This window comes from Sander lucioperca, chromosome 22, assembly GCF_008315115.2.
Source record: "Sander lucioperca isolate FBNREF2018 chromosome 22, SLUC_FBN_1.2, whole genome shotgun sequence".
NCBI lineage: Eukaryota > Metazoa > Chordata > Actinopteri > Perciformes > Percidae > Sander > Sander lucioperca.
In genome coordinates, this window is record NC_050194.1 from 8,657,384 (window position 1) to 8,683,105 (window position 25,722).

Genomic DNA, 25,722 nt, shown 5'->3' on the forward strand with positions numbered 1-25,722 from the left:
GCTCATAGGATTTTACAGGACCCTTCCCACATTTTTTCCTGTTTTTGAGTTGTTCCGTTCAGGAAACAGAGGAGAAGGGCGACCTTTGTCCCCATGCTGTCCAGCTTCTTCACTCCCAACCCCCTGATTCAGCATCCATCCATCCAGCCCACCCCAGACTCAAAATTAAGAACTGCACCGCAGCACCTTTTCAATTGTGGTTTGAATGACTTTTATGACATTAGCACTTTAGAACACACCGCGTTATGCAATGCATTACCATGTATTTAATTATATATTTAATCGTATTTGTACCATGTCTGTGAATCGTCCTTTCATGAGCTACTCTTTCTGCCTCTTGATTGCCCCTCGGGGACAAGTTAAGTTATTTGAATTGGAAAACAAGATGGCGAAGAAGTAGATGGAAAAATAATATGGGAGAGGAGATGAGAGACAAGAGGAAGTGTATAGGAGAGGAAAATACCCGGGAGAATGAAGCGGAGAGAAAAGGATTATGATAAATCAAAATATGACTTGATCAGAAATAAGAATGGAGAGGACATGTTGACAGCAGGGGGGGAAAGAGAGGAGGAGGAAAGAAGAGAAACGGGAGGAAAACAGAAAAAAGAGAGCGTACGCTAGCGAATAATAATGAGGCGGAGGAAGGAAATAAATGGTTTATGAGAAGAGAAGAAAAAGGAGGAATAATAAGAAAAGAGAAGAGATGAGAAAACAACAAATACGAGGGATATAAGGGATAAGAGAGGAAAAGAGAAAAGGGATAAGAGAAGAAAAAGGGAAAAGAAGTGGAGAGGCAGGAGAATTGAATAGAAATTGAATTGAATTGAAAAGAGAAAAGAGAAGGAAGGAGAGAAAGGGGAAGAAGAGAAAACAGGGAAAAGAAGAGAAAAGTAGGGAGAAGAGAAAATGATGAAGAGGAGAAAAAAAGAAAGGAGAAGGGAGAAAGAAAAAGAGAAACAATGAGAATCGATGTAGAGGAGGCAGAGGGATGAGATCTTTTTATATATTTTTTTTTTTCATGTCAACCAACCACATATATATGTCAAATTACAATGAAGCTGTTTAATAGCTGATGACAGATGAAAATTCATGCTTGCTGGCGTGATGACAAACAATAGACCGTTTAAAGCATTTGAAAACAACTCCTAGTTCAGTTTTATTTATACTACATAACAGATAATATGTATATAATATGTCCCAATAAATGTGATGATTGAAAACATGTCTAATAAATATACGGCTGGGAGTTTTCTTCTCCACACACCCAAGCTCTAAAAAGCCTTAGGCCTATAATGTTGTCAGCCAGCAGATGTCACTGTAGAGACACGAGTATTTATTTACTACAAAGGAGAAAACTAATGCAGGAAGAAACAAATCCTACACGTTATCATGTGTTCCAGAAGGTCCAAAAGTTTAGGATTTAAGTTCATTTCTGGGCGAGAATATCGGCTGCCTGTGTTAAGATACATAAATGAATTGCTTGTATCCAGCAGCCTACAAGTGGAGTATTAACTACATTTCCCACGATGCATTGAGCCGGGGTTATAGGTTATGAGGACTTGTGTTGTTCTCCACGGCAACTGCACCCTTCTGTCACCAAAAATAAGAACCTTGCACTTAATATTGTGCAATACTTGCTATCTAACCCGCACATATATGAGGGCTGTTAGTCGGCTAGTGTTCACTCAGTGTGTATGAGCGCTGTTCCGGACGAAAACCCTGCCGGGAATAATCAACCTGTGCTGCTGGACTGCTGCGGAGGACTCAACAACGTCGATTATTCGAAGGTAAAACTGAAACGGTTGAATACGAGGCTGGTCTGCACGTCTAACTTTCACGTGAGTCGGTGTAACGGCCCAGAAAAGCAGCGAAGGTCCCGGTTTGACCGCCTAACCAGTCGGCTTTATTGTTTACAAAGTGAGCTCGTGACAGCCAGAAAAACAGGCGGTCTATCTCTTTTCTCTCTTTTCAAAATAAAAGCATGGTTTTCTGCAAACCCACAGTAAAGAAATAGTGGCTCCAAGCAACGCAACTTTAACAAAACACAATATGAGAGTAACTTTTCGCAAAAAAAACAAGTTATACATTTTTTTTTTTTTTTTTTTTTTTACAACAAAATAGCATTTCTAAACTCATACTTTTATGTTGTTGTTTTTTTTAACCTGCATACTGATACAGTTGAAAAAAACAAAAACAAAGTACCATGTTTCACCAATAGAAATAAGTCTATCTTCGTCTTTCTATGATCCCTCTACAGTGAACAACAGAAGCAGCTTGTCATATGCACAATTTCAGGAAGTCACTGTTCATGATTTTAAGCGACTTAGCCAACTAATTGTTGCAGAGATCCAGCAGAACTGGACAGTAAAATGTCTACTGTTTAGGTAGCTGATGTAGACGCCATATCTTTACTTAGTTCTCTTTTTATTTGTTCATTCTGATGATAACACATTGGCACAAAGAATTCTGTTTGATTTCATCAGTCTAATGATATAATGGACTCCGCAACAAGCTTATTTTGAAAGTGGAGCTAGAGCCTGTCAAATATGTAATATTTGTGGCTGTTTTGCCCTTTTGGCCCCAACACTTTGATATAAAACACATCAAACATTCAAAGCAAACTGAGGTCATCTGCCTAAAAGATATCTTGGTAACACTTTATTTGAAGGGGTGTGCATAAGACTGACATGACACCGTCATTATTATGACATGATGACACCTATCATGAACATGAAGGAGTCATTTGGAGTGTTCATGACTGCTGTCATTCGGTATATTATGACAGTTTTAATGCAAAGTTAGCATTGTCCGAGATGTCTGTGTTATGACAACTTGACATTAAACAAGACAGTACAACCTGTCGATGTCTTTGTCATGACAACTTGACATGACAAAAAAATAACGTCATAAATATGTCATGATAGGCCTTCGTTAATGTCAAGTTGTCATGACAAAGACATCTGGGACAATGCTAACTTTGCATTAAAAGTGTCATAATTTACGGAATGACACTTTCGTAAAAATGGCCCATATTTGACCGCTACGTAGCAGGTTAAAAAAATGTATTAAAGTATGAGTTTAGAAATGCTTTTCTGTTGTATTTGTCTTCATCTCTGGTGTCAGCAGGTATAAGATGGCAAACCACACACAGCACTCCAGTGTGTGAGGGGAGAAGGAATATCAGACTATAAATACATTGTTATGACAATGTGCCATGCTTCATTTAATAAAAAAAAAGAAGCCCCATTTTGCCTGTTTTTTTCCTTTCATCCACAGTAAAAACATTCTATAAAGGCCCGCTACTGTGATTTGATACACCAGCACAAGCACAGCTGTATAATGCAGTTATAATTCGACTTTTAGACCATAACTAACAGCGTCTGGCACAAAAAAATAACTTCAAATAATTTAAAAAAGCCTCTTAAAGGTCAAGAAAATGCTGATGTAAGCCTATCTTCTGAAACTCTTGGTACTTCAACATTTAACTGAAACGTATCTGCAAGCTAAATAGGAAATAACATGGGAATACGTATCTAAAGTGGTTTGAGGATTAAACAAGTCCAACATAAAAAAAAAGGAATCTCAAGACCAAGACCAAGTAAGTCTGAGTACATACCAACCTTTGCAGATTTTCAAAAAATTCTGTTCAAATTTGCTATAAATTTGGATGGAAATCTGACAAAAATCTGTGGAGACCTCTGACAATATATGTTTTTTTTCTGTATTTATGTTTATTTTTCACGCGGCTGTTTCTTTCAGATGGACTTGACGCCGATGGAAGGATTCCTAAAGCACATCGACTTTGGTGACGCCAGCTTTTGTATCGCTGTGATCGCCATCATTTTCAACCCTTTCTTCTGGAATGTGGTAAGAGATACTCCTAGAAAATAGCTACTAAATAGTCATGTAACCTCTTGTATAGTTTATCCTATTTATCTAAAGGTTTGTGCGGTTAAGTTCACTGAGGTCTGGAGCAAAAAAGATTGTAAAATTGAGACGTTGAAACCATAACCGTTAACGTTCATGATGGCTGAACATTTTCACTTTTAATGATTTTAAGCGACTCCAGCAGAACTGGACAGTAAAATGTCTACTGTTTATGTAGCTGTTGTAGACGCCATATCTGTCACTTACTTTACTTAGTTCTCTTTTTATTTGTGCATTGTGATGATAACACATTGGCACAAATAATTCTGTTTGATTTCATCAGTCTAATAATGTGTTGGACTCCGCAAAAAGCTTATTTTGAAAGTGGAGATAGAGCCTTTCAATGATATTCCTAAATTGATTTTCGGTTGGATACCAGGAAATGTCCTATAGAATACTTGTGTTGGTTTCAAAGTGTACAGACAGCTCAGCGTGTCTTCACCCTTTTATACCCAACTTTGCTGAGACAGCAGTCTGTGTTTTTGGCAGACATGTACGAACAATAGCAACACTGCTGCTGTTTCTGGCTGTGAGTAATCAGCAGGCACTTAGCCTAACAAGCTAATCAGTGAATAACTGTGTTCATTAACTCGAGAAATGCACTGAATCCCCAGCAGAGGTGCTTTTGCACACCAGATGCACACCAGGGATTCATTGGTGGGAAGCTGGTGAGATATTTTGTCCTATTTGCTGCAATACTAACTCCTACTGGTTGGTTGGGGCACCTGGTGGATGTGGAAAATGTGAACTTCCACTTCCGTTACGTCCTCCTCCTGAAGCCTTACTCTGTTGGCTGCACTGCATAGAGCATATTAGGGCTGCAGCTATGGATTATTTTAGTACTCGAGTAAAGATGTTCCGATACCAGTATCGGTATCGGCTCCGATACTGCCTAAAACGCTGGTATCGGTATCGGGAAGTACTGGAATTTATGCACCGATCCGATATCACGTAATAAAGCCCTAAAGAAAATCTACATTAAAGTAGTTTATTCATGTTCTTTTTCCGTTATAACTGACTGTCAAACTGGAGAATAAAAGAAAGTTCTGTGGAATTCATGTTTCACAGAGACTTTAACCTGAGCCAGACCGACAAAGATAGAAATAATATCACATCCATACAGGGATAGTAGGGGATAAGTAAGTAAGTAAGGGATACAGTTGTTAAAACATAATAAAATATATGACACACTGGTATCGGATCGGTACTCGGCCAATACGCAAGTTCAGGTATCAGAATCGGTATCGGGAAGCAAAAAATGGTATCGGGCCATTTCTATACTCGAGTTCCATCGGTTATTTGAGTAATCGGATAAGACTTACTTTTGCTTTATTAAATAGCAAAAGTAAATAGTGGTTTGTTTGGTTGAACACGCAATAGGCGGTGCCCTACTCTGCCGGGCAGGATATTTTCACCAGGCGCTGCAAGAAAAAGGCTATCTCGCTATTTTCTCTCTCTTCTTGCATTTTGCAATCCCCACCGTCTTCGTCACGTCACTTGGGAGCGCGTTGTGTGACAGTCATAATCAACGTGTGGAAACACATTGGGATGTTACACGTAGCCTCGAAGCAAAGACATTTGAATCAATGATTTATAGTAATCAAGTAACTCAAGCAATCGTTTCAGACCTAGAGCATGTGTAAAATACACAACACTGGACATTTCATACCTCCAGCCAATGCTCCAATACCTCGGTTAACGTGGTGGAAGAAACCAACTGGGAACTATAGTGTTAGAAGCTATAGCTTTGAAATTTGCTGTTCACAGATAGGCTGTCATTGACTGTTGATCCGTCTTTGTCAAATCAAAGAAAACGGGGTAACACTTTACTTGAAGGTATCTACATAAGAGTGACATGACACTGTCATGAACACATGACACAGTCAAGACACGTGAACCCTATACTCTGACTCTAACCCTAACCATAACTTGTCATGACAAAAACCGAATGACACTTAATAAAAGAAGCGTTATGTCATAAACGTTTATGACTTGTTTATACTGTTTATGACACGTTCATGACAGTGTCATGTCACTCTTATGTAGATACCTTCAAGTAAAGTGTAACCGAAAACTGTCCCCACAGTGTCTGAGCCTGATATAACTGCCCCTTTTGTCTATCACAGAGGATTATATTTCATAGATTTATCAGATATCTTTATCTTTTAGGATCACGATCAGGCAAGCCAGACTGATTATAGCTAATCTCTAAAAGACCAAACATTGCAAAAAATTGCATTTTAAAATGGGGCGATAAAAAATGTGAGTTTTTGGGGGGGTGTTGATTGTAATGCACTGTAAAAGAGTCAATCCTAAAGCATGGACTAGTGCTATGCAGCCTTGAGTCATATAGTACATTTCAAGTTGCATCTTGCGCAGTGATGGGGTTTACTGTGTGAATCATGCCAACACTCTAGTCTAATTATGCGTGAATTGTTAGCTGCAATTAATTTAGTAGTCATGTTAGAAAAAAATCTCTTTAACTTTATTTCTCCCCCACACTCTTGATGTGGCACTTTACTGTCAAACATAGCCAACGTGCACCATTATAATTATAATGTACTTGCTCATAACTAAAAAGCTATGAATTGAAAATGTTTTTAGAGCACTAATGCAACAAAGAAAATCTGTGAATAAATAAAGACAAATTCGCAAGATGTTCAACAGATATACTGCAGTTGAATTTCTATTCTGTTTGTATTTGAAATGAAGTGTTCCATCCAACATATTTTACTTAGTTATGTCAACTACTACTACATGTACATAATAATAATAATATAATACAATTTTTTATTTACATTTTAAGTTCATTTAATATAGCACTTTTTACAGAACAAAGTAACAAGGTCTTTCAAGAGTGAAATTGTTGAAAATAAGACCAAAAACCAGTAGAAAAGAAAAAAGAACAAACAATAAAAAAAAAAGAATAAAATTACAATAGAAATATAAATAAAACCAGCTGGAGGTGGTCCAGGCAGGTGAAAAGGGAATCATGATGGTAACTTGGTAGTAGTAGTAGCAGTAGTAGTAATAGATAACTTTATTGTCCCCCGTGGCAAACAAATAGACCCCGACAGACATAACATGAAGAACATACAGTACATCACACACTACAATACACTATACACCCTTGGGTTTGACCAGGCCAGCTGGACATCTAGCTTATTTTGACTGATTTAAGGCTTTTATGGCTTGTGGTACAAAAGAGAATTTGGATCTGTTCTTGGTCAGAAGGGGTGGGCAGAAATGACACCTAGATGGCAGTAGTTTAAAATGAGATGCCAGGGGGTGTGTGTGTAGTCACATACAATGTTAGTGGCCTTTCTCACCAGTCTGTCTTTGTAAATGTGTTCAATACTCGGTAGTGTTATCTCAAGTAACTTGCTGGCAGTTGTAACTATTTTTCTGATTGTCTTTTTCTGTGACTCCGAGGCATTTCCGAACCAGCAGATAATACAGCAAGTTAAAACACTTTTAATAAAAGTAGTATAAAACATTTGGAGCATTTTGTTAATGACATTAAAAACAAGCAGTTTCTTTAAAAAGTACATTCTTTACTGTGTCTTAGTGTGCAAAAGATCAGTCCATGAGTCCCATTTAAGCTTGTTGTCTAGTACAATGCCAAGGTATCTGTAGTTTGTAACAACCTGAATAGTCTCCCCACTGATAAAAGTGTTGGTCGATTGCTGTGACTTTCTAAAATTTATGGACATGTCTTTGGTCTTATAGGTATTTAAAATTAAGTGTGACTTATTGCACCATTCTAAAAAGGAGTCTAAAACTGGCCCTTGATCTACCTCCCCATCCTGTAGCAGACTCACTAGAGCTGTGTCATCTGCATATTTAATAAAGTGCCTGTTTTGTAAAGTGCTAGTGCATGAATTTGTGTATAAAATAAATAGCAAAGGAGATAAAACACATTCTTGCCTGTGGATGTTGTCATTGCATCAGACAGAAATGAGCCCACTCTGACCTGCTGAACTCTACTGGTGAGAAAGTCCATGATCCAATAAATAATACCTGCATTAATATATAATTCACTGGCTAAAATGTCTGCAAGAATCTAAGGTTGCATGGTGTTAAAAGCAGATGAAAAGTCCACAAATAGAATCTTAGCATGAGTATTTGGTTTCTCAAGGTGAGTGAACAAAAGGTGCATTTATGTCAAAATTGCATCATCCACCCCCCTGGAGACTTGATAAGCGAATTACAGGGGGGTCCATAAAATGGTGGGTTTAGAATACAATGTACCTCTTTACCAGATGCTGTGATGTCCAGATTTGATAACTTGCTAGGCTGTAGGATCATTATATCTAAAATTGGCGTAATTCACAATTTACATTTCATTTTACCATTAAGTCATCACACCTGCACTGCCTGGCAGCACACATTCTCATCATGCATTAGCTCTCTCCTTACAAAGAAAAGCCATAATACTAAAGTAAGTGTTACTGAGGTGCTCTTGGCCTTGCACATGATCCCAAATCACCCTTTTTGTGCATTTTGCTGGAAGCAGAGCATATGAGCGAAGTAGAGCGGTGAGAATTTTTCGCTCCTTATTGACGGAGCTGTTCGTTCTCTCCACTCCCCCCGCTCAAAGCTGCTCCAGGCCGCTCCGCTTAACATCGCTCTGCGCTTAGTCTCACATTGCCAGACCTTCCTCCACAGCGCCGCAAACGAGGGTCTGACTGGTCCACACAGCATTCCAGGATGGGAGAAAAACGTGCTCTGGTTTATTGCCATTTCTTTAAACCAATCACAATCGTCTTGGGCGGCGCTAAGCGCAGGACGGAGCAACGTTGCCTCTGCAAAATAGCCTCGGGAAGGAACAGTTTTGGTGGAACATGAGCTTGTTCAAAAGCTGTTTCAGTCGTGCAACAGAAAACTCAGATTGGACAGATAGTCTAGCTAGCTGGTTGGATTTACCCTGCAGAGATCTGAGGAGCAGTTAACCATAGTCCTCATAAATCGTCCGGAGTTTACAATGCCAACACAAAGCAAGCGGAAGGTAACGGACGTCCGGCATAAAGTTAGGGATTTTTGGAATTTCCGGCGGCACCTGAACAAAACCAGAAATGAAACGTCGTCAACATAGACTACTCTGCGCTCAACTCGGAATCAAGTCGCAAGTCGCTCACGGCTCGCTCCAAAAAGGAAAAAAAACGTGCGTTGTATTTTTTAGATGAAATGCGCCCAACCTCCTTTCATGCCAGGATCTTCGGCAGCAAATTGTCGGCCTGATGGCAGGCAATGGTGGCATGAAGGGAGGGTGGGCGCCGTTCATCTGCATGTACTCGGTTGGGAGCGGTACCGGAGCGAAATTGGAGCTGGATATAGCGGGAGATAGGGTGACGTTCCAACATATTAAAAATCTCCTCAGCACTCAATCCAAAGACCTTCCGCTCTGCATTTTATCTTCAGACTGAAAGAAAATAGGGAGGTATTCAGGCAAAGAGCATTAGGACTGATGGATTTTACTTAGAGAAGCAGGTGATAAAAGATCTTTTCATCTTATCTTTTTGAGCTACAATGCCATATTCCTGCAAGATGGGAGTGGTAGGGATTGGGTTTCATTTAGATTTATTTGACTACCACCTTTTTAAAGAGCGAAGAAAGAAACAGACATATATGTGATCTTTGTGCTTAAAGATTGAGAAGAAATATATATCTATATATATATATATATATGAACGCGTTATTTTGACAGCCCTAATATAGTGTATGTAATTAATTAGATTAATTTTTTTAATCGATTGACAGCCCTAATATATATATATTTCATTAGGGCGCTAACTTGTACATTTGTCCAAGGAATATGTTCATTTATGGTGATAACATTTCGATTAAAGGTAGTGGTAAAGCATGCTTCTCACCATTTTTCTTGCACGTAACGTCACACTGTCACCTTGTTTCATGGCACACTGTGTGCAGCATGTGCCGTGCTCCTGATAGTGCTGAAGGTTTAGCATGTTACTGCTCAAAAAGGCTGAAATGTTTCATCTTGAACTATAAGGGCATTCGGAGAGAGCAGACCTCCGCCAAGGCCAGGCCCTATATTCTGGCTCTTTACATCATTTGTCTTTCTCACTTCTCTTCTGCACCATTTTTCTCTTTTTGCCCCCTGCTGTTGTCTCCTTTCAGCATGCCCTTCTGCTCTCACTACCAATGGTTTTGTCATAGTGGGGTTAGTGAATCACATTGTTGTATTTTTCCTGCATGACCAGGTGTTCCTGCCCCCTCTTACCTCATATACTCACATGATCTCCATGAATTTTCTTTCCTACGTATCTGTCATGCTTTTTCCAAAATTAGCGTGCCTTTCAGTTTTTTTTTCTCCTGCTGTGTCATGTTTCCATGTCACGAACACGCTGGAAAACAGGGTTAGTAAACAGCAGCATGGAGGCCAGTGACAATGTTACAGTCTTTTTGATAACTATTACTTATTGAGCAATTTGGAACGATGTCCGAGCACTGCGTGCGTGGAGACGGACTTAATTTGTGGCCGAGATGACATACAGTTGAAACCAGATATTTACATACACTTCAGAAAAAAACACAAAAACTTTTATTTCTTGACATATGACATATTTCTGTTCAAACCATTAACGGATCTGTCAGGTTTCCGATGTGCCCCCCCCAATGTTAAAGCAGCTGAGGCAGAAATACTCACTTTGTTTTATTACATCCTATAAAGACTAACAAATCAGTCATTACAGAGGCAAAGGCAGAGGAGCAGGCTAATCACGAAGGTAAGAGAGAGGGAAAGACACTAATAACCCTTTGACTTACAGTTGAAACCAGATATTTACATACACTTCAGAAAAAAACACAAAAACTTTCATTTCTTTACTGTCATACATTAAATCAGAGTAAACTTTTTCTGTTTTAGATGAATACATATTAACATATTTTTTGTTGTCAGAATCGAGCGAGGGAGAATTTTTATGTATTTGTTTTATCACTTTCATCAAAGTCAGAAGTATACATACACTTCCTTAGTATTTGGTAGAATTGCCCCGAAACTGTTACACTTGGGCCAAACGTTTTGGGTATCCTTCCACAAGCTTTCTACAATAGTTTGCTGGAATTTTGGCCCACTCCTCTTGACAGAACTGGTGTAACTGGGTCAGGTTTGTAGGCCTTCTTGCTCACACTCGCCTTTTCTTTGCCGCCCACAAATTTCCTATGGGATTGAGATCAGGGCTTTGTGATGGCCACTTCAATACCTTGACATTGTTGTCCTTAAGCCACTTTGTAACTAATTTGGAGGTATGCTTGGGGTCATTGAACATTTGGAAGACCCATTTGCGCCCAAGCTTTAACTTCCTGGCTGATGTCTTCAGATGTTGTTTCAATATATCCACAAAATTTTCTTTTCTCATGATGCCATCTATTTTGTGAAGTGCACCAGTCCCTTCTGCAGCAAAGCAGCCCCACAACATTATACTACCACCCCCATACTTCACAGTTGGGATGGTGTTCTGAGGCTTCAAAGCTTCGCCCTTTTTCCTCCAAATATACCGTTTATCATTATGGCCAAAAAGTTAAATTTTTGTTTCGTCAGACCACAGGACATGTCTCCAGAAATTAAGATTTTTGTCCCCATGTGCAGTTGCAAACTGTAGTCTGGCTTTTTTATGGTGGTTTTGAAGTAATGGCTTTCTTCTCCCAGAGTAACCTTTTAGCTCATGGTGGTACAGGACTCGTTTTACTGTGGATAATGACACTCTCTTACCAGTTTCAGCTAGCATCTTCACAATGTCTTTTGCTGTTGTCCTGGGATTGATTCGCACATTTCACACCAAAAAACGTTCCTCTCTGGTACTCAGAATTCGTCTCCTTCCTGAGCGGTATGATGGTTGTACATTCCCATGTTTTTTATACTTGCGTATTATTGTCTGAACAGATGGACGTGGGACCTTCAGGCATCTGGAAATTGCACCTAAGGATGAGCCACACTTGTGGAGGTCCACATTTCTTTTCCTGATGTCTTGGTTGATTTCTCTTGATTTTCCCATGATGTCAAAGAAAGTGGCTCTGTGTTTGAGGTGTGCCTTTATATGCATCCACAGGTGTGCCACCAATTAACTCAAATGGAATCAATTAACCTATCAGAAGCTTCTTAAGCTAGAATGGAATCATCTGGAGTTTTCTTTTTGTTTAAAGACACAATAAACTTAGTGTATGTATACTTCTGACTTTGATGAAAGTGATAAAACAAATACATAGAAATTCTCCCTCGCTCGATTCTGACATTTAACAAATGCAAAAAATATGTTAATATGCATTGATCTAAAACAGAAAAAGTTTACTCTGATTTAATGTATGACAGTAAAGAAATAAAAGTTTTTGTGTTTTTTTCTGAAGTGTATGTAAATATCTGGTTTCAACTGTAAGTCAAAGGGTTATTAGTGTCTTTCCCTCTCTCTTACCTTCGTGATTAGCCTGCTCCTCTGCCTTTGCCTCTGTAATGACTGATTTGTTAGTCTTTATAGGATGTAATAAAACAAAGTGAGTATTTCTGCCTCAGCTGCTTTAACATTGGGGGGGGACACATCGGAAACCTGACAGATCCGTTAATGGTTTGAACAGAAATATGTCATAAATTAACTACGCTGCAAAACATTCACCAACATACTTTATTCTACTAAAAAGATACATTTGTAAAGATAAAGGAAAACACATTTTGAATGGCAGTAATTAACTGATTAATATCAAATCAATTCTTTAATTGCAGGCCTAATCATTTTTTTATAGATTAATAAATAACATATATTGATACAAATTTAAATTTTCTGAATAAATTTTCTTTTCTTAGTTGTATCTTATGCCTCAATGAATATGAATATAATAAATAAAAAAAGTTAGGCGCACCAGTGCGACCAAGGCAAAAAGTTAGTCTGGAGCCCTGTGGTGTGTAACTGCCTTAACTCTTCCAAAGTCAAATCTGCTCCATGAGATTAGATCGGCTCTGGGGCTGCATGAGATAGATGTCACAGTGACACTGAGGTACTGGGAGGAGAGTGGTCAGTCTGTTCTTTCTTGTTTTATACACCTCCTTAGGTTGCATCCCAGCTGGAATCGCATGGACATGACTGCTAGCCTTTAGATAAAAGGATGTGGGAACTAACTGTGTTACTAGAAGATTGCTGTACAAGCCTTATTTTGCTGACCTTCAAAATAATGCTCCAGTGCAGCATTAATGGCTTGAATAAATTGTTGGAATGTGTAAAGTCTAGTTTGAAACCAATGGAAAGGTTTTAAGAGAATGACTGCAAAATGGAGAGAATTTGACATGATGTCTTTTCTTGCTTTCACCAGTGTCCCCTAACCCCCTTTACCTCAGTCTGTATACTTCTGCAGTTGCCAGGGGGTACTTGGGACTGCTCAACTAATATTAAAAAAGAATGGAGAAATTGCAATTTCATTGAAAAAATGTGTTGGCATATTGAGTCACACCTGAAAACTACATTTTGTGATCAAGAGTGTGTGAAAAATAGCCACAATTTGTGATGCGTTTTCCATCACCCAGCAGTGGTTGGTCCACCAGAGTGTGGAGCTGACGCAACAGACTTGGGCTACATCAACACTAATACGTTATTGTTATTACATTTTTAATAAATCATTTGATTTTGACCATATGGCTTTAGCAATAAACAAGCCATTCTTTGTCAGTGAATGCCGTTTATTGCTCTTCCTTCTTTTTTTTTTTTTTTAAAGCTTCAGTTTAGGCACCGTTTGAAAAGTATAGTTTTAGCACCAAAACAATACCCAACCCCCAGTCCTCTACTGTACCAGAGGCCTGGGATCCTGAGGGTTCTGCATATCTTAGCTGTTCCTAAGACTGCTCTTCACTGCCAAAGACTACTTCTGTCATTGTTGTGCACATGATAGATAAAGATATCCTGGCTCCACCCTCCTACGTACTACCGCTCAATTTTCATTTTCCTTCAGTACACTGTCTGGGTTTGCGGTATATTCTTGGGTTTTCTCTGGCCAAATCTTAACTGGTCCAATCAGCGAACAGAGGGAGCGGCTGAGAACGATGGCGTTGAGTTTGTGCGCTAGTTTGAGTTGTAGTTCCGTAATGGTGGCGGAGAAAGTCTGTTGTGGCAACGCTGCTGAATATCCAGACGTTAATGCCCGAGCAAGAACAATCTTTGCTGAGTTGTGTTGGTGGCCATGATGTTGTGGCCCTCCTCCCCACGGGGTTCGGGAAAAGTTTGATTTTCCAGCTCGCTCCGTTAGTGGTGAAGGAGTTGGCTAAGGTGAACACTAGCGATGCTAAGCCAACGTCACGACCAAACGTTAGCGATTGGTTATGGCGGATCCAGAGTGGCTCTGGGCAGATCCAATAGTTTTAAACTTCAACAGAGTACCCACCTTCAAGGAAGTTAACACTTGTTAATGGAGAGTGGCCAGACTCTCTGTACTAATAAAATGTACCAGAGTCTAGTAGGACCAGGCTAAGATAAAGAACCCTGAACCTCAAAATATTGATTATAGCTGCTTAAAGTATTGGATAAATGGTAAAAAAGTTAAAATGATTGGATAAATGGTTGAAATAGTTAGCTGTTCAATTTTATATTTAAGGTCCCATGGCATGAAAATGTCACTTTATGAGGTTTTTTAACATTAATGTGAGTTCCTCCAGCCTGCCTATGGTCCCCCAGTGGCTAGAAATGGCGATAGGTGTAAACCGAGCCCTGGGTATCCTGCTATGCCTTTGAGAAAATGAAAGCTCAGATGGGCCGATCTGGAATCTCCTCCTTATGACCTCGTAAGGAGGAAGGTTACCTCCCCTTTCTCTGCTTTGCCCGCCCAAAGAATTTGGCCCACCCATGAGAAAGAGAGAGACATCATGGCTTGAAAACAAGCGAAGCATGGCAGTTGGTCAAGGCCACACCCCCACCCTCCACCTTGCCTCCCCTCTCTCCTCCTCAACAGCATTTAAAGCTACAGACACAGAAATGGCACATCCTAAGGAAAGCTCATTGGGGGCTGGCTCTAGTGGCTGTAATTCTGCACCACGGCTGAATTTCGGGAAAGAGACTTCAGATACAGTATTAGGGGACCACTAAGGCCTATATAAAAGAGACTTCAGATACAGTATTAGGGGACCACTAAGGCCTATATAAAAGAGACTTCAGATACAGTATTAGGGGACCACTAAGGCCTATATAAAAGAGACTTCAGATACAGTATTAGGGGACCACTAAGGCCTATATAAAAGCATCCAAAAAGCAGCATGTCATAGGACATTTAAAAAAGTGATTGAAAAAAATATCCACCAGTATAGTGTAAAGTAACATCCAGTTCAAAACCAATTCAAATAAATATATTTCCTTTCGAGCCCCAATTACAGCGAAGACTATAACCAAACGTTTGCAATAACAGAAATCAAGAGCAACACCGCATGAAATCATGAGTGACTCAGCAGATTAGGAAAAGGGCTCCTATGTTTTGCTCCAACTCTCAGGGGTTATCTGGGGCTTGAGGAGTCCTAATTTGGCACTCCTGATGAGATTAAACACCTTTTCCTTTCTCTTTACTTCAGACCGTCTAAACACAGATAACTCGTTCTGTTGTTATTGCTCTGCCCAAGGCCGAATTATGACTCCTCAAGCCCCAGATAAGACCCCTGAGAGCAAAACAAAGGAGCCTCACATCACTGACGCTGCGTATGCAGCTCCTAATCTGCTGACTCACTCATGATTTCATGCGGTGTTGCTCTTGATTTCTGTTATTGCAAACGTTTGGTTATAGTCTTCGCTGTAATTGTGGCTCGAAAGGAAATATATTTATTTGAATTGGTTTTGAACTGGATGTTACTTTACTATACTGTTGGATATTGTTTTAATCATTTTTTGGGGGTATAAAATTGAACAGCTAACTATTTCAACCATTTATCCAATCATTTAAACTTTTTTATATTTGGCTATAATCGATATTTTGAGGTTCAGTGTTCTTTATCTATCATGTGCACAACAATGACAGAAGTAGTCATTGGCAGTGAAGAGCACAGTCCTAGGAACAGCTAAGATACGCAGAACCCTCAGGATCTAGAAATTAGAGAGGAGAGGAGAGGAGTGGTAAGATTAAATAAAAACAAAACTCCAAACACAAAGGAAGTATAAGAAGGGAACAAAGGGGGAAAGTGCAACATTAGTTGCAACATTTTATGAAAACAGGTAGGCCAAATTGCAACAGAAGCAAACTCAACTGATTTTGTATCCTCAGTGTGTCCTGAGTAAGGGAAAAAAAAGGTTTACCCCCATTTTGGCTTAAAATGACTGGACTACATGTCAATGTGACCCTGCAGTGTATCTCTGATTATGTACAGAGTCTAAATGCTGGGAAAAGAGAATAGAGAGAATAAAAGCAAACTGTGCAGAGGAGGAAATCAAGCAGCTTATTAAGAAATGAAACTAAGCAAACACTCAAGAAAGAAAATAAGAGAATAAGAGAAAGACGTGCGAGTGTAAGAGTGAAAGGAGGTGTGATGAATTGCTCACACTGTAGGATGTGTCATTGTCACATCTCTGCAACATTAACTGAAAGACCATTATTTCCTGATAAGTGACGCTGATGTCAATGAACTTTGTTTTTTACTTTCTGTTGAACTTTATTCTAAAACAGAACAAAATTGACAACTACGCTTAGATTTCTTGCGTCAAAGTGCAGACAGTCATACAGTAAACAACTATTAAGGTTATCATGAGATCTTGGGACTTACAATCCTAACCATATTTACATGCATAATGAAGATGTCTGAATGCTTTTTTTGTAATGAAACCCTTCAGTTTAGCCATGGCAGTTTCTTACACAATGAAATTCAACAATCAGCTTTTATTCTGATTATTTTCATGGTCTGACGCACGAGTATTGCGCACATGGGAGCATAAAGTCTTTGTCTTAGAACAAAATTAATGGAGTTATATTTAGCATAATTATTAATAAGACTGCGACAGCTGAGGACTGTGCATTATGGTGTCAGATTTTAGATGCTGGTGTGTGTGTGTGTGTGTGTGTGTTTGTGTGTGTGTGGGGGGTATCCTTCTTAAGAGCCAGCTGTAGCTGTAGTAGTTGACAAAAAAATTGTGAATTGAAACTCTTTGTGGGTCTTGGTTCAAGGTTCAGAAGTGACTGCTATTACTTTAAGGTCCTTAGATGTACGTACAGTCAGACATTTGAGTATGTCTGGGTTAAAAAAATAGATTCTCCTACTTACTGACGCAATTCGACCCCTCCCACGAGTCCCACTGGAATTCTGTGGACTGTAAATCCCCCAGCAGCAAAACCAAGCAGTGGAACTGCTACACCATGAACTACTACAACTACTATTTCTAGTCATAGTTCCATTATCTTTTTTGTGACTATTATTGCCACTATTCATCACACCCCCAACCGGCACCGTCAGACACCGCCCACCAAGAGCCTGGGTCTGTCTGAGATTTCTCCCTAAAAGGGAATTTTTCCTCACCACTGTCACACTAAATGCTTGCTCTTGGGGGAATTACTGGAATTGTTGGGTCTTTGTAAATTATAGAGTGTGGTCTAGACCTACTCTATCTGTAAAGTGTCTTGAGATAACTCTTGTTATGATTTGATACTATAAATAAAATTGAATTGAATTGGACCAAACCACTGTGAGGCAAGGGAGTCAACATGTTTCTAAATGTAAAACCCCTATTTTTGCCCTGTTTGCGTCTGTATTGTTTTACTGCTTACACAATTATTTGAATTATATATTATGTACAACATGTATACAGTTTGGTTTTAATGATATTTTTAGGGGGGGACAACCCTCAGACCCCCCCCTGCGACTACCGCCTAAGGTCAGCAACCATTTTGCATACACAATAGTGAGATCTGACTGAACTAAACTTCAAAAATAATTTCATAAAATTAAAAAGATACAACATTTTATTCTTGCCTTACTGTATGGTGGTATTTAACGACAGTTAGGTACTCTATGGATCATTGTGATAAGAAATAAGATTGTACACTCAGGGGCGGGGCTAGCAGGGAGGTACGTGGTTGCACCGGCACCCCCTAAAATATGATTAGCTCCCCCTGGTGCCCCTCCCAATCCATCGGCGAGTTCTGTCACTTGACTGCCTGTTCTGCCAATCTTCCCATGTCTTTGTCACATGACCAGGTAATGTTTCCTACTACTACTAGTACTACTATCCAAAATTCTGATACCACAGGACCAGCACTGGAATAGTTTTTTGTAAAGTGGCACACTGAGCCTATAGAAAAAGGGTTATTGTATACAGATAGACAATTTGTTTAAATTGAATGATTCTTGGTCCCCCCCCCCCTCCCCGTGCCACCGCACTTAAAAAAAAAACTGGACTCACCCCTGTGTGCACTATCATCCACAGGAATTCAACCCAAAAAGAGTAATCTAATATTTGAGTTGCTGTTTATATGCAGAACTATTTATTATATATTATAAAATAAATATAATAAATATTTTATAGTATTCAAATATTTACTTTACATTCATGTCTACTGTATTTAGAAAAATGCAACTCTTCCAGATGTTAAGATAGAGATACCTCAAGTCATAGATTGAGTCATTTTTGGAACTATTTTACTTTATAATGTATTTGTCACCATCTTTACTTCCTTTGGCAAGAGAGAAAGTAATCCCAGTTTAAAACAAAATGCCATGACGACCCTTCCACCAGACGATCAGTGGGTTTCAACAGGGATGTCCAGCCGTCCTAACTAACTTCAAAGTCACAGCCAGTAGGGATGGGCCATATGGAGAAACTGTTCCACAGACTATCTATAAAAAAAAAAATGTTATTATTATTATATCGTGATCATCCATTTTATGGAACATCTAATAGTACCTCAACAAATTATGAAAGTGCATAATCTCAATCATGCAAAAAACATATAAAAATATAATATTGCCATAAATTAGTCATGCTCATTGATTTGCAACAATGCTCACAATGACCTAATACACTATATAGTAAAGGGAGAGCTACCACTGTCTGGCAAAACAAATCTATATATCGTGACAGTAGATGCCATCATATTGCCTAATCCAGTTCTGTAAGTGACTACCCTGTGCATACTATTATTAGATATAGTAGAAGACAAAGCCCTCAATGTACGACCATATGTTGGATAAGTCTCTGTCTATCCCTTCAGGGTCAAGGCTTTCATGCTCTTCAAAATCTAAAGATGCCTTTCATGCCAAACACTGTGCTGGCCACAGATCGTTAAATGGTGTGTATGTCCTGAGCTTAGTGCTAAGAAGCCAAATCACAGCGTGACTGAAATGTTTTTGTACCTTAGGGGAAATGATTATAGTCATATAACTGTGTCAATAACAACCAAGCCACAGTCTGAGACTGTCAACCCTTGTGGTTGCTCTAGAGTACATTTTCAGCATTTCCAACACTAATTTCTTTTTATGTATTTTTATTTGATCCAGTTCATTTTTATGTCCTCTGTAAACTTGCTACAGGGAGAGCATTTTGACTTTAGTAATTTTGCTGCTGTTGAGATATTTTTATTATTCAGATGTGCTCTGTTACAGGCATTGTACTGCCTGAAATTATTTCAACTGAGTCATCATTGGTGACATAATCTGGGTCAGATACAGTGGTAGGTTCGACCTTCTACCTCTGCTTGGAGGTGGAATAGATGCAATCGTAACAGAGTTCAAAATCTCATTGGGCTAACATGAAAGAGATGCTTTAAGGGCAGAATTAAACAATGGTTATTTGAGAGCAAGATGACAAAATGACTATATTTTATCAGTCCAGTAAAAGGAAATCAACCTTCATGTGCATCAGTTCATTCAAAGGTCATAAAGACATTTAGTGAATAAGTAAGCTCTTAATTAGTAATATTCAGTTAATGTGCCATTGTGCAATGCAACTGAAAAGTTAACTTGAGAGTGGCAATAGGTGAAAGGTCATTGGGTTAAGGGTGAAAGGGGTATACCTTTAGGATAAGGCATCTGACCAGCGAATGTCATGGAATTCTAACTGTTACATAATGAGTAGTCTCTCATTGCCAGACCATTGCCAGGGTCTGGCTAGTCCACACAGCATTCCGGGAAGGAAGAAAAACGTGCTCTGGTTTATTGGCATTTCTTCAAACCAATCACAATCGTCTTGGGCGGTGCTAAGTGCCAGACGGAACAACGACGCCTCTGCAAAATAGCCTCGGCAAGAAACTTGTTTGGGTGGAACGTGTGTACGTTCAAAAGTTGTTTTAGTCGTGCAATAGAAAACTCAGATTCAACGGATAGTCTAGCTAGCTGTCTGGATTTACCCTGCAGAGAGTTAACCATAGTACACATAAATCTACCGGAGTTTAGAATGCCAACACAAAGAAAGAGGAAGGTGACGGACATCCGGCCAAAATGAATGACATCCGGCAGAATTTCCAGCAGCACCTGAACAATCCCGAAAGTGGATATAGACTAGATAATGAGAAATCTAATTTCCAGAGGGAGCCCTAATAGAAAGCTTATGAGCTCAAGTGTCAAAAATAGCAAGGGTTCAGCTTCTAAGAAGCATGAATTGAGTGGGACATGATCTGTAAAATTCATATTTATGTAGAAGTGAACATTTGGACAAAAACAATGTTGGGCTTAATTCATTTGGGACCATGAAGATCAACTGCAAATACTGTATGAATTGGATGCCTAATTTTCTGAATACCTCTTCTGGACCAAGATGCGTGTGATGGTGATATTTTGACCTGATTGAGTCACTAAGACATGTGGAATCATCCATTGGGAACACAACATTTACAAGATATTTTGTTCAAAGTGACCAATATTGCCTTCCTTAGAGCAACAAGACTAAGAGTCAATGCTTGCTCTTGGTGAGAATTGTTGGGGCTTTGTAAATTATAGTGTGGTCTAGACTTAATCTGTAAAGTGTCCTGAGATAACTGCTGTTATAATTTAACGCTATGAATAAAATGTAATTGAATTGAGAGTCTATAGCCATGCTAGCAGCTTTATGTAATGAGGCTGTACTTAGACACAGCGGTGCTTTGAGCAAAATGATACATGAGCATGCAAACACGCTTACAATGAAAATGCTAATAATATGCTGATGTTGAGCAGGTATAATCTTCACTATGGTCACTATTGTGTTAGCATGCTAACATTTGCTTATTAGCACTAAACGTACATTCATTTTGCAGGTAATTGGTCATGAACCCAACTATTGGACAAATTGAAATGTTCTGATAATAAGTCAAAGTTATTACAATTCATCCTGCAGGGGAACATGAATCTGTATTAATGAGCCTGAGTCTGTATTTAGCATTGAATAGTTGTTACATAATATTTCCCTCATGACTGCAAATATCAACCTCATGGTTGTGTCCTTAGTATACCTCTTCTGGGAACACGAATGTTCGTACAAAATTTCATAGCAATCTATCCGATATTTGTTTTTCAGTCTGGACCAAAGGGATGGACTGACGAATAACAACTGACAGATTTTTGATTTTGAAGAAGGCCTGAGGGCCGAAACGTCATCTAAATAAAAAAGAGAAATGCACACAGAGCCAGAGTGTGCAGCACTTTTCCCCCCTATTTTCTAATAGACAACATTGCCGTCCCTAGAGCCACACTGATAGCATGGCTAAAAAATAAAGTGTCCTGTTCTCCCCCATTTTGATCCATATCTACATTAAGTTTGTTTTGTTAAACGCGTGCTCCCAGAATCTGCTCCACTGCTTTTAGGACAAAATGTCCACAAATCCCTAGATATTTCAATATTTAATTATTGGTTTCTAAATTGAGGAGGATTTAATCAGGGCTTCGCCGATGCGCATGTGATCTGTCTATGTTCTTGTTCTCTTTCTCCTTGATACTCCAGGACAGCACACATCCTCGCATTAATGCACTTGGCTGTGGGTGTGTCTGCATCTGTGCCTGTGTACATGCCATCCTCCATCAAACAGCTGTACTATACAATGGGTCAACAACCAGCTGTTGTTTAGGCTGATAGAATCACAGTCCAAGCTAGGACTGCACAATACATCGTTATTGGCATCGCAATATCAACTGATGCAATATACACATCGCAAAAAGGCTGCGACATATCACGAAAGACACAAGATTGTTTGTGTTAGTTGAAAGAAAAATATCAGTAGAAAACTGCACTTTAAAATGTAACTGTTATTCTTTTTTTAGTGCCGTTTTATGTTCAATTCAATGTTCAGTTCGTTCAATAAAAGAATGTTGTATTTTAGCGGAATACTGAAAGCAGCAGAAATGCAGAACTGAGTACACTTTAATGTCTGTTTATTTATCGCAAGTAATATCGCTATATAAGAAAGTTACCTTAACTCAAGGCACTGCAAAGTACCACACACACTGTATTACATAAGATGTACATTGTATTACATAAGTTGTACATTTGGTTCAGTCGCCAGTAAGTGTATTCTTGGATAGGGATGTGTTGAGGATGAGGTAAGGATGCTTTTAGCCATATTTTCCCCATTTTTGTTGCTTAGATGTTCTCTCATTTGGGAAAATCAGATGTCGGAAATAACCTTTCAATGAGCTGTATTCCTTTTGTCAAGCCCATTCAAGTGCCTGTATCTGAGATTTAAGTGGGCAGATGGGGAACCAGGAGGAGCCTGTTACCCAAGCCTTGATTGAATTTGTCTTAGAGAGCTGTTAGTTCTGCCAAGCTGGCGCCACTCGCTGTACTCTCCTCATCTCTGCCTTCTGTGATTTCCATGGCCTGATTGAGGATTTGATAACAGCATCAGTATTCTGTCTGTAGAACAAAACACACTGTATTTTAATTGTTTAGTGAGTGCCCACTGCCCAGTGGTTCATCATGTTGGATGATTGTTGGGATGGTGCAGTCCCATCGCTGCTTCAGACTAGAGCGTACAGGCACAATTGGCCTGCTAATGTGGATGGTGGACCCTGATTGTCATGTTTCCCACAGGGTAATAAGATGTGTTCCTGGGTTTTTAAATGAACCCCCATGTATTTCTCTAAATAAACCCCTCAAGAAGAAATAAGTGTCGCCGAAAACGGTAAGTGCAAAGTGTGCCTTTTAGGAGTTTACACTAGCCCGTGCATTGTCAAGCATTTTAGGTTAATTACAAAACAGCCTTCTTAAGTCAGGTACAGATGCACCCAGAGAATGAAATGTTCCCACATTTGTTTAGTGTGCTTGCATTCATGTTCAGATGAGCATTTTATTGCAAAACCATGAGTACATTGCATTTTGATGGTCAATTATGCTGTAATCACACCCTCAGTTCCCCAGTCATCCTCATTAATGTTCACTTTATGCTGTTCACATGGAAAAGAAAATGTACGATTACACTCTGGCGTTTCAGAGTTAACATGGACGTGGGTCTATGTGTCACATATTTGTTGGACACTAAGAAAAGAAGACATTGTCAGCGGTAAAAATATATAACTATATTTTCTCTTCCTCTCTTATGAGTAGTGAGCACACTGTATACCTCTTCTCAACCTCTTTATTTTATTTCCACATAGTCTCTTATTTTCAGGTAAAGCCTAAGCAGCATGGTAACCTGATGCACCTCCTTGTTTTTTACGTTGCTGAATTTTTAACATTCTTAACGTAGCGTTAAATTACACACAAAAGCTTGCCTATAAAAAGTCTGCCATATAAGAAATATTGTGCTGTAGTGGCAAGTAGTAGTTTAATCACCAGCTGTCAGTAACCTCTTCAGTCTACGTTAGCTGTTCAGGCTGGCATTCCGTCAGTTTCGAAAATGAACACCTGCGCCGCCATGCTCTATGAATAAATACGAGAGGATGATGACGTATGTATGCGCCTTTATATTAGGTGTCACATTTAAATTGCTACATCAAAAAGCTTTACGTCATCGCATCATCTCTGCATTCACAAACGTGTTACCTGCTAGGCTAATTCCTTCCAGCTCCATTGTTGTTGTTACCGTTCTGTTTCCCTCTGGCTCGCTGTGTCCTAGTGTCCCACAGAGCAGACTGTAATGTAATCAAAATTTGGACGTAACCTTAGTGTGAGTCACAGAAGAGCTTACATTGTTGGGCTTTAATTACACAGCAGTCTTCTTCTATTGGCATTGAGACAGAGACAAAATAGGAATGAAAGACATTAAGGAAGACGATGCTGGTTGCAAAAAGAAGACCCGTTTCTATGGAAGTCTATGGGGAAATGCTACTTCTCACTTGATTTACTACCTCAGTAAACATATTCATAATGGGTTCATGGCCTCAATTGCCACTTTCAAGTCTTCTTCAATTCAGCGTGATGGTCATTTTGTAAATTATGGTCCAGTTTATTTTAAAATTAACGATGTTGTTCCGCCAACCAAGCTACCTAGCTACCTTGAGCGCTAGCTGGTAACTTAAGGGAGGCTTCACACTCAAGACTTCAAAACAGCAGTCCACAAATCAATGGGTGATGTCACTGCTGCTACCAGGGTTTCTGTAAAATTTCAAAATCAAAATAGTCTTAAATAATTTTAAACGGGTCTTAATTTTCCTACGTCCATTTAACACTACCTCTAATGCTCATTGAAATGCTCCTGCAGCGCTTTAGAATGTTTTGTTTTTTTAATTCCCTGGGTTAGTTCTTTCTTCCAAATATAATTTGCTGTATTACGACTAAAAATGAGACCAACATGCAACTAGGGCTGGCTACCAAATTCAGTACTTTTTAGGCACCGACTCTAAAGTATCTAAAAAGGCCTCGTCAATACCCAATTTCACTACCTAAAGAGACTTACCAAGATCTCATAATGTTTGTGATTGGCTATCTAACGTTACACATCGTATAGACACGCAGGAAAAACTCTACGTTGCACACAGAGATGGGGCTCACGTAGTAGGAGCTGAAACATAAATACAAAGATTTGTGCCGTAATGTTGAAATTTCTTTTTGTTTTGTAAAATTGGTATCAAATAAAGTATCGTTTAGGAACCAGTATCAAAGTCATTGTATTGGTACCGGTTTTGAATACTTTGAACAATACCCAGCGCTATATGCAACTTACTGTATATTGCAGCCAATCAGCTTCAGTGTTATTGGCGCGAGTCTCTTCTGGATTGTACCACAGACATAAACAGATTTTATTCTTCAACTATGGGAAAGTGGAAAGTTTAGCGATACTGCTTGAAAAAAAGCTGAATTTAGGGCTAGGTTAAAGCCAGTTGCTAACAACGTATTTGAAGCCCAATGCTTCTTATGCAAGAAAGCAAATAAACTGGTAACGTTGGGTGGACGGGTACTGGAGTCTCAGGCAAAAAATGAGACACATCTTACTGCTGTAAAGGGTCTCCAGCAAACGACAGCTATCAGCCAGTTGTGTTTCAGCCGATGTTTCCGGACAATTTTTCTGGACTCTGACATCTAACTCTGACATTTGTTGTGGATGTTGTGATACAGGTAATAGGTGGCCTTAAAACAGTCTTAAAAAGTCAAAAATTTGACACTGTTCTGCATCCATTATTTTGCCCTGAAGATGTAGTTCTTTGGTCAGTTATTTTGAAGAACCAAAGGCAGCCTCTTAAATTACTACCTCTGATTGCACTCAACTTGAGCATGGAGCTTAAGCTCCCATCATTGCCACAGGCTGCTTCGTGATCTAACAGTCAAACACTGCAGTGAACATATCTTGAAAAAGACTGTCCATGCTCATCCTTTCCCATAGAGCTGAAGAGAATGCCATTTGAGTAGGTGTAGAAAGCCTTCCTTTTAAACATCATATACAGTTTCCTCACACCTTTTATTAATTTTTCTTTTCTTTTCTCTATCT

General features: G+C 39.2%; 1 protein-coding gene across 2 annotated transcripts in view; it reads left to right on the forward strand.

Moving 5' to 3' along the window:
* The first annotated feature begins 1,405 nt into the window (after positions 1 to 1,405).
* The window catches only part of pemt (phosphatidylethanolamine N-methyltransferase), a 65,414-nt gene continuing 41,097 nt past the window's right edge, over positions 1,406 to 25,722 (forward strand). The window contains exons 1-2 of one of the 2 annotated variants that reach the window (XM_031295363.2): positions 1,406 to 1,787; positions 3,747 to 3,867. In XM_031295363.2, coding sequence (XP_031151223.1) covers positions 3,760 to 3,867 — 108 coding nt within the window. In that variant the 5' untranslated portion in view covers positions 1,406 to 1,787; positions 3,747 to 3,759. The remainder of the gene's footprint in view (positions 1,788 to 3,746; positions 3,868 to 25,722) is intronic. The other variant, XM_031295362.2, reaches the window with a different exon arrangement.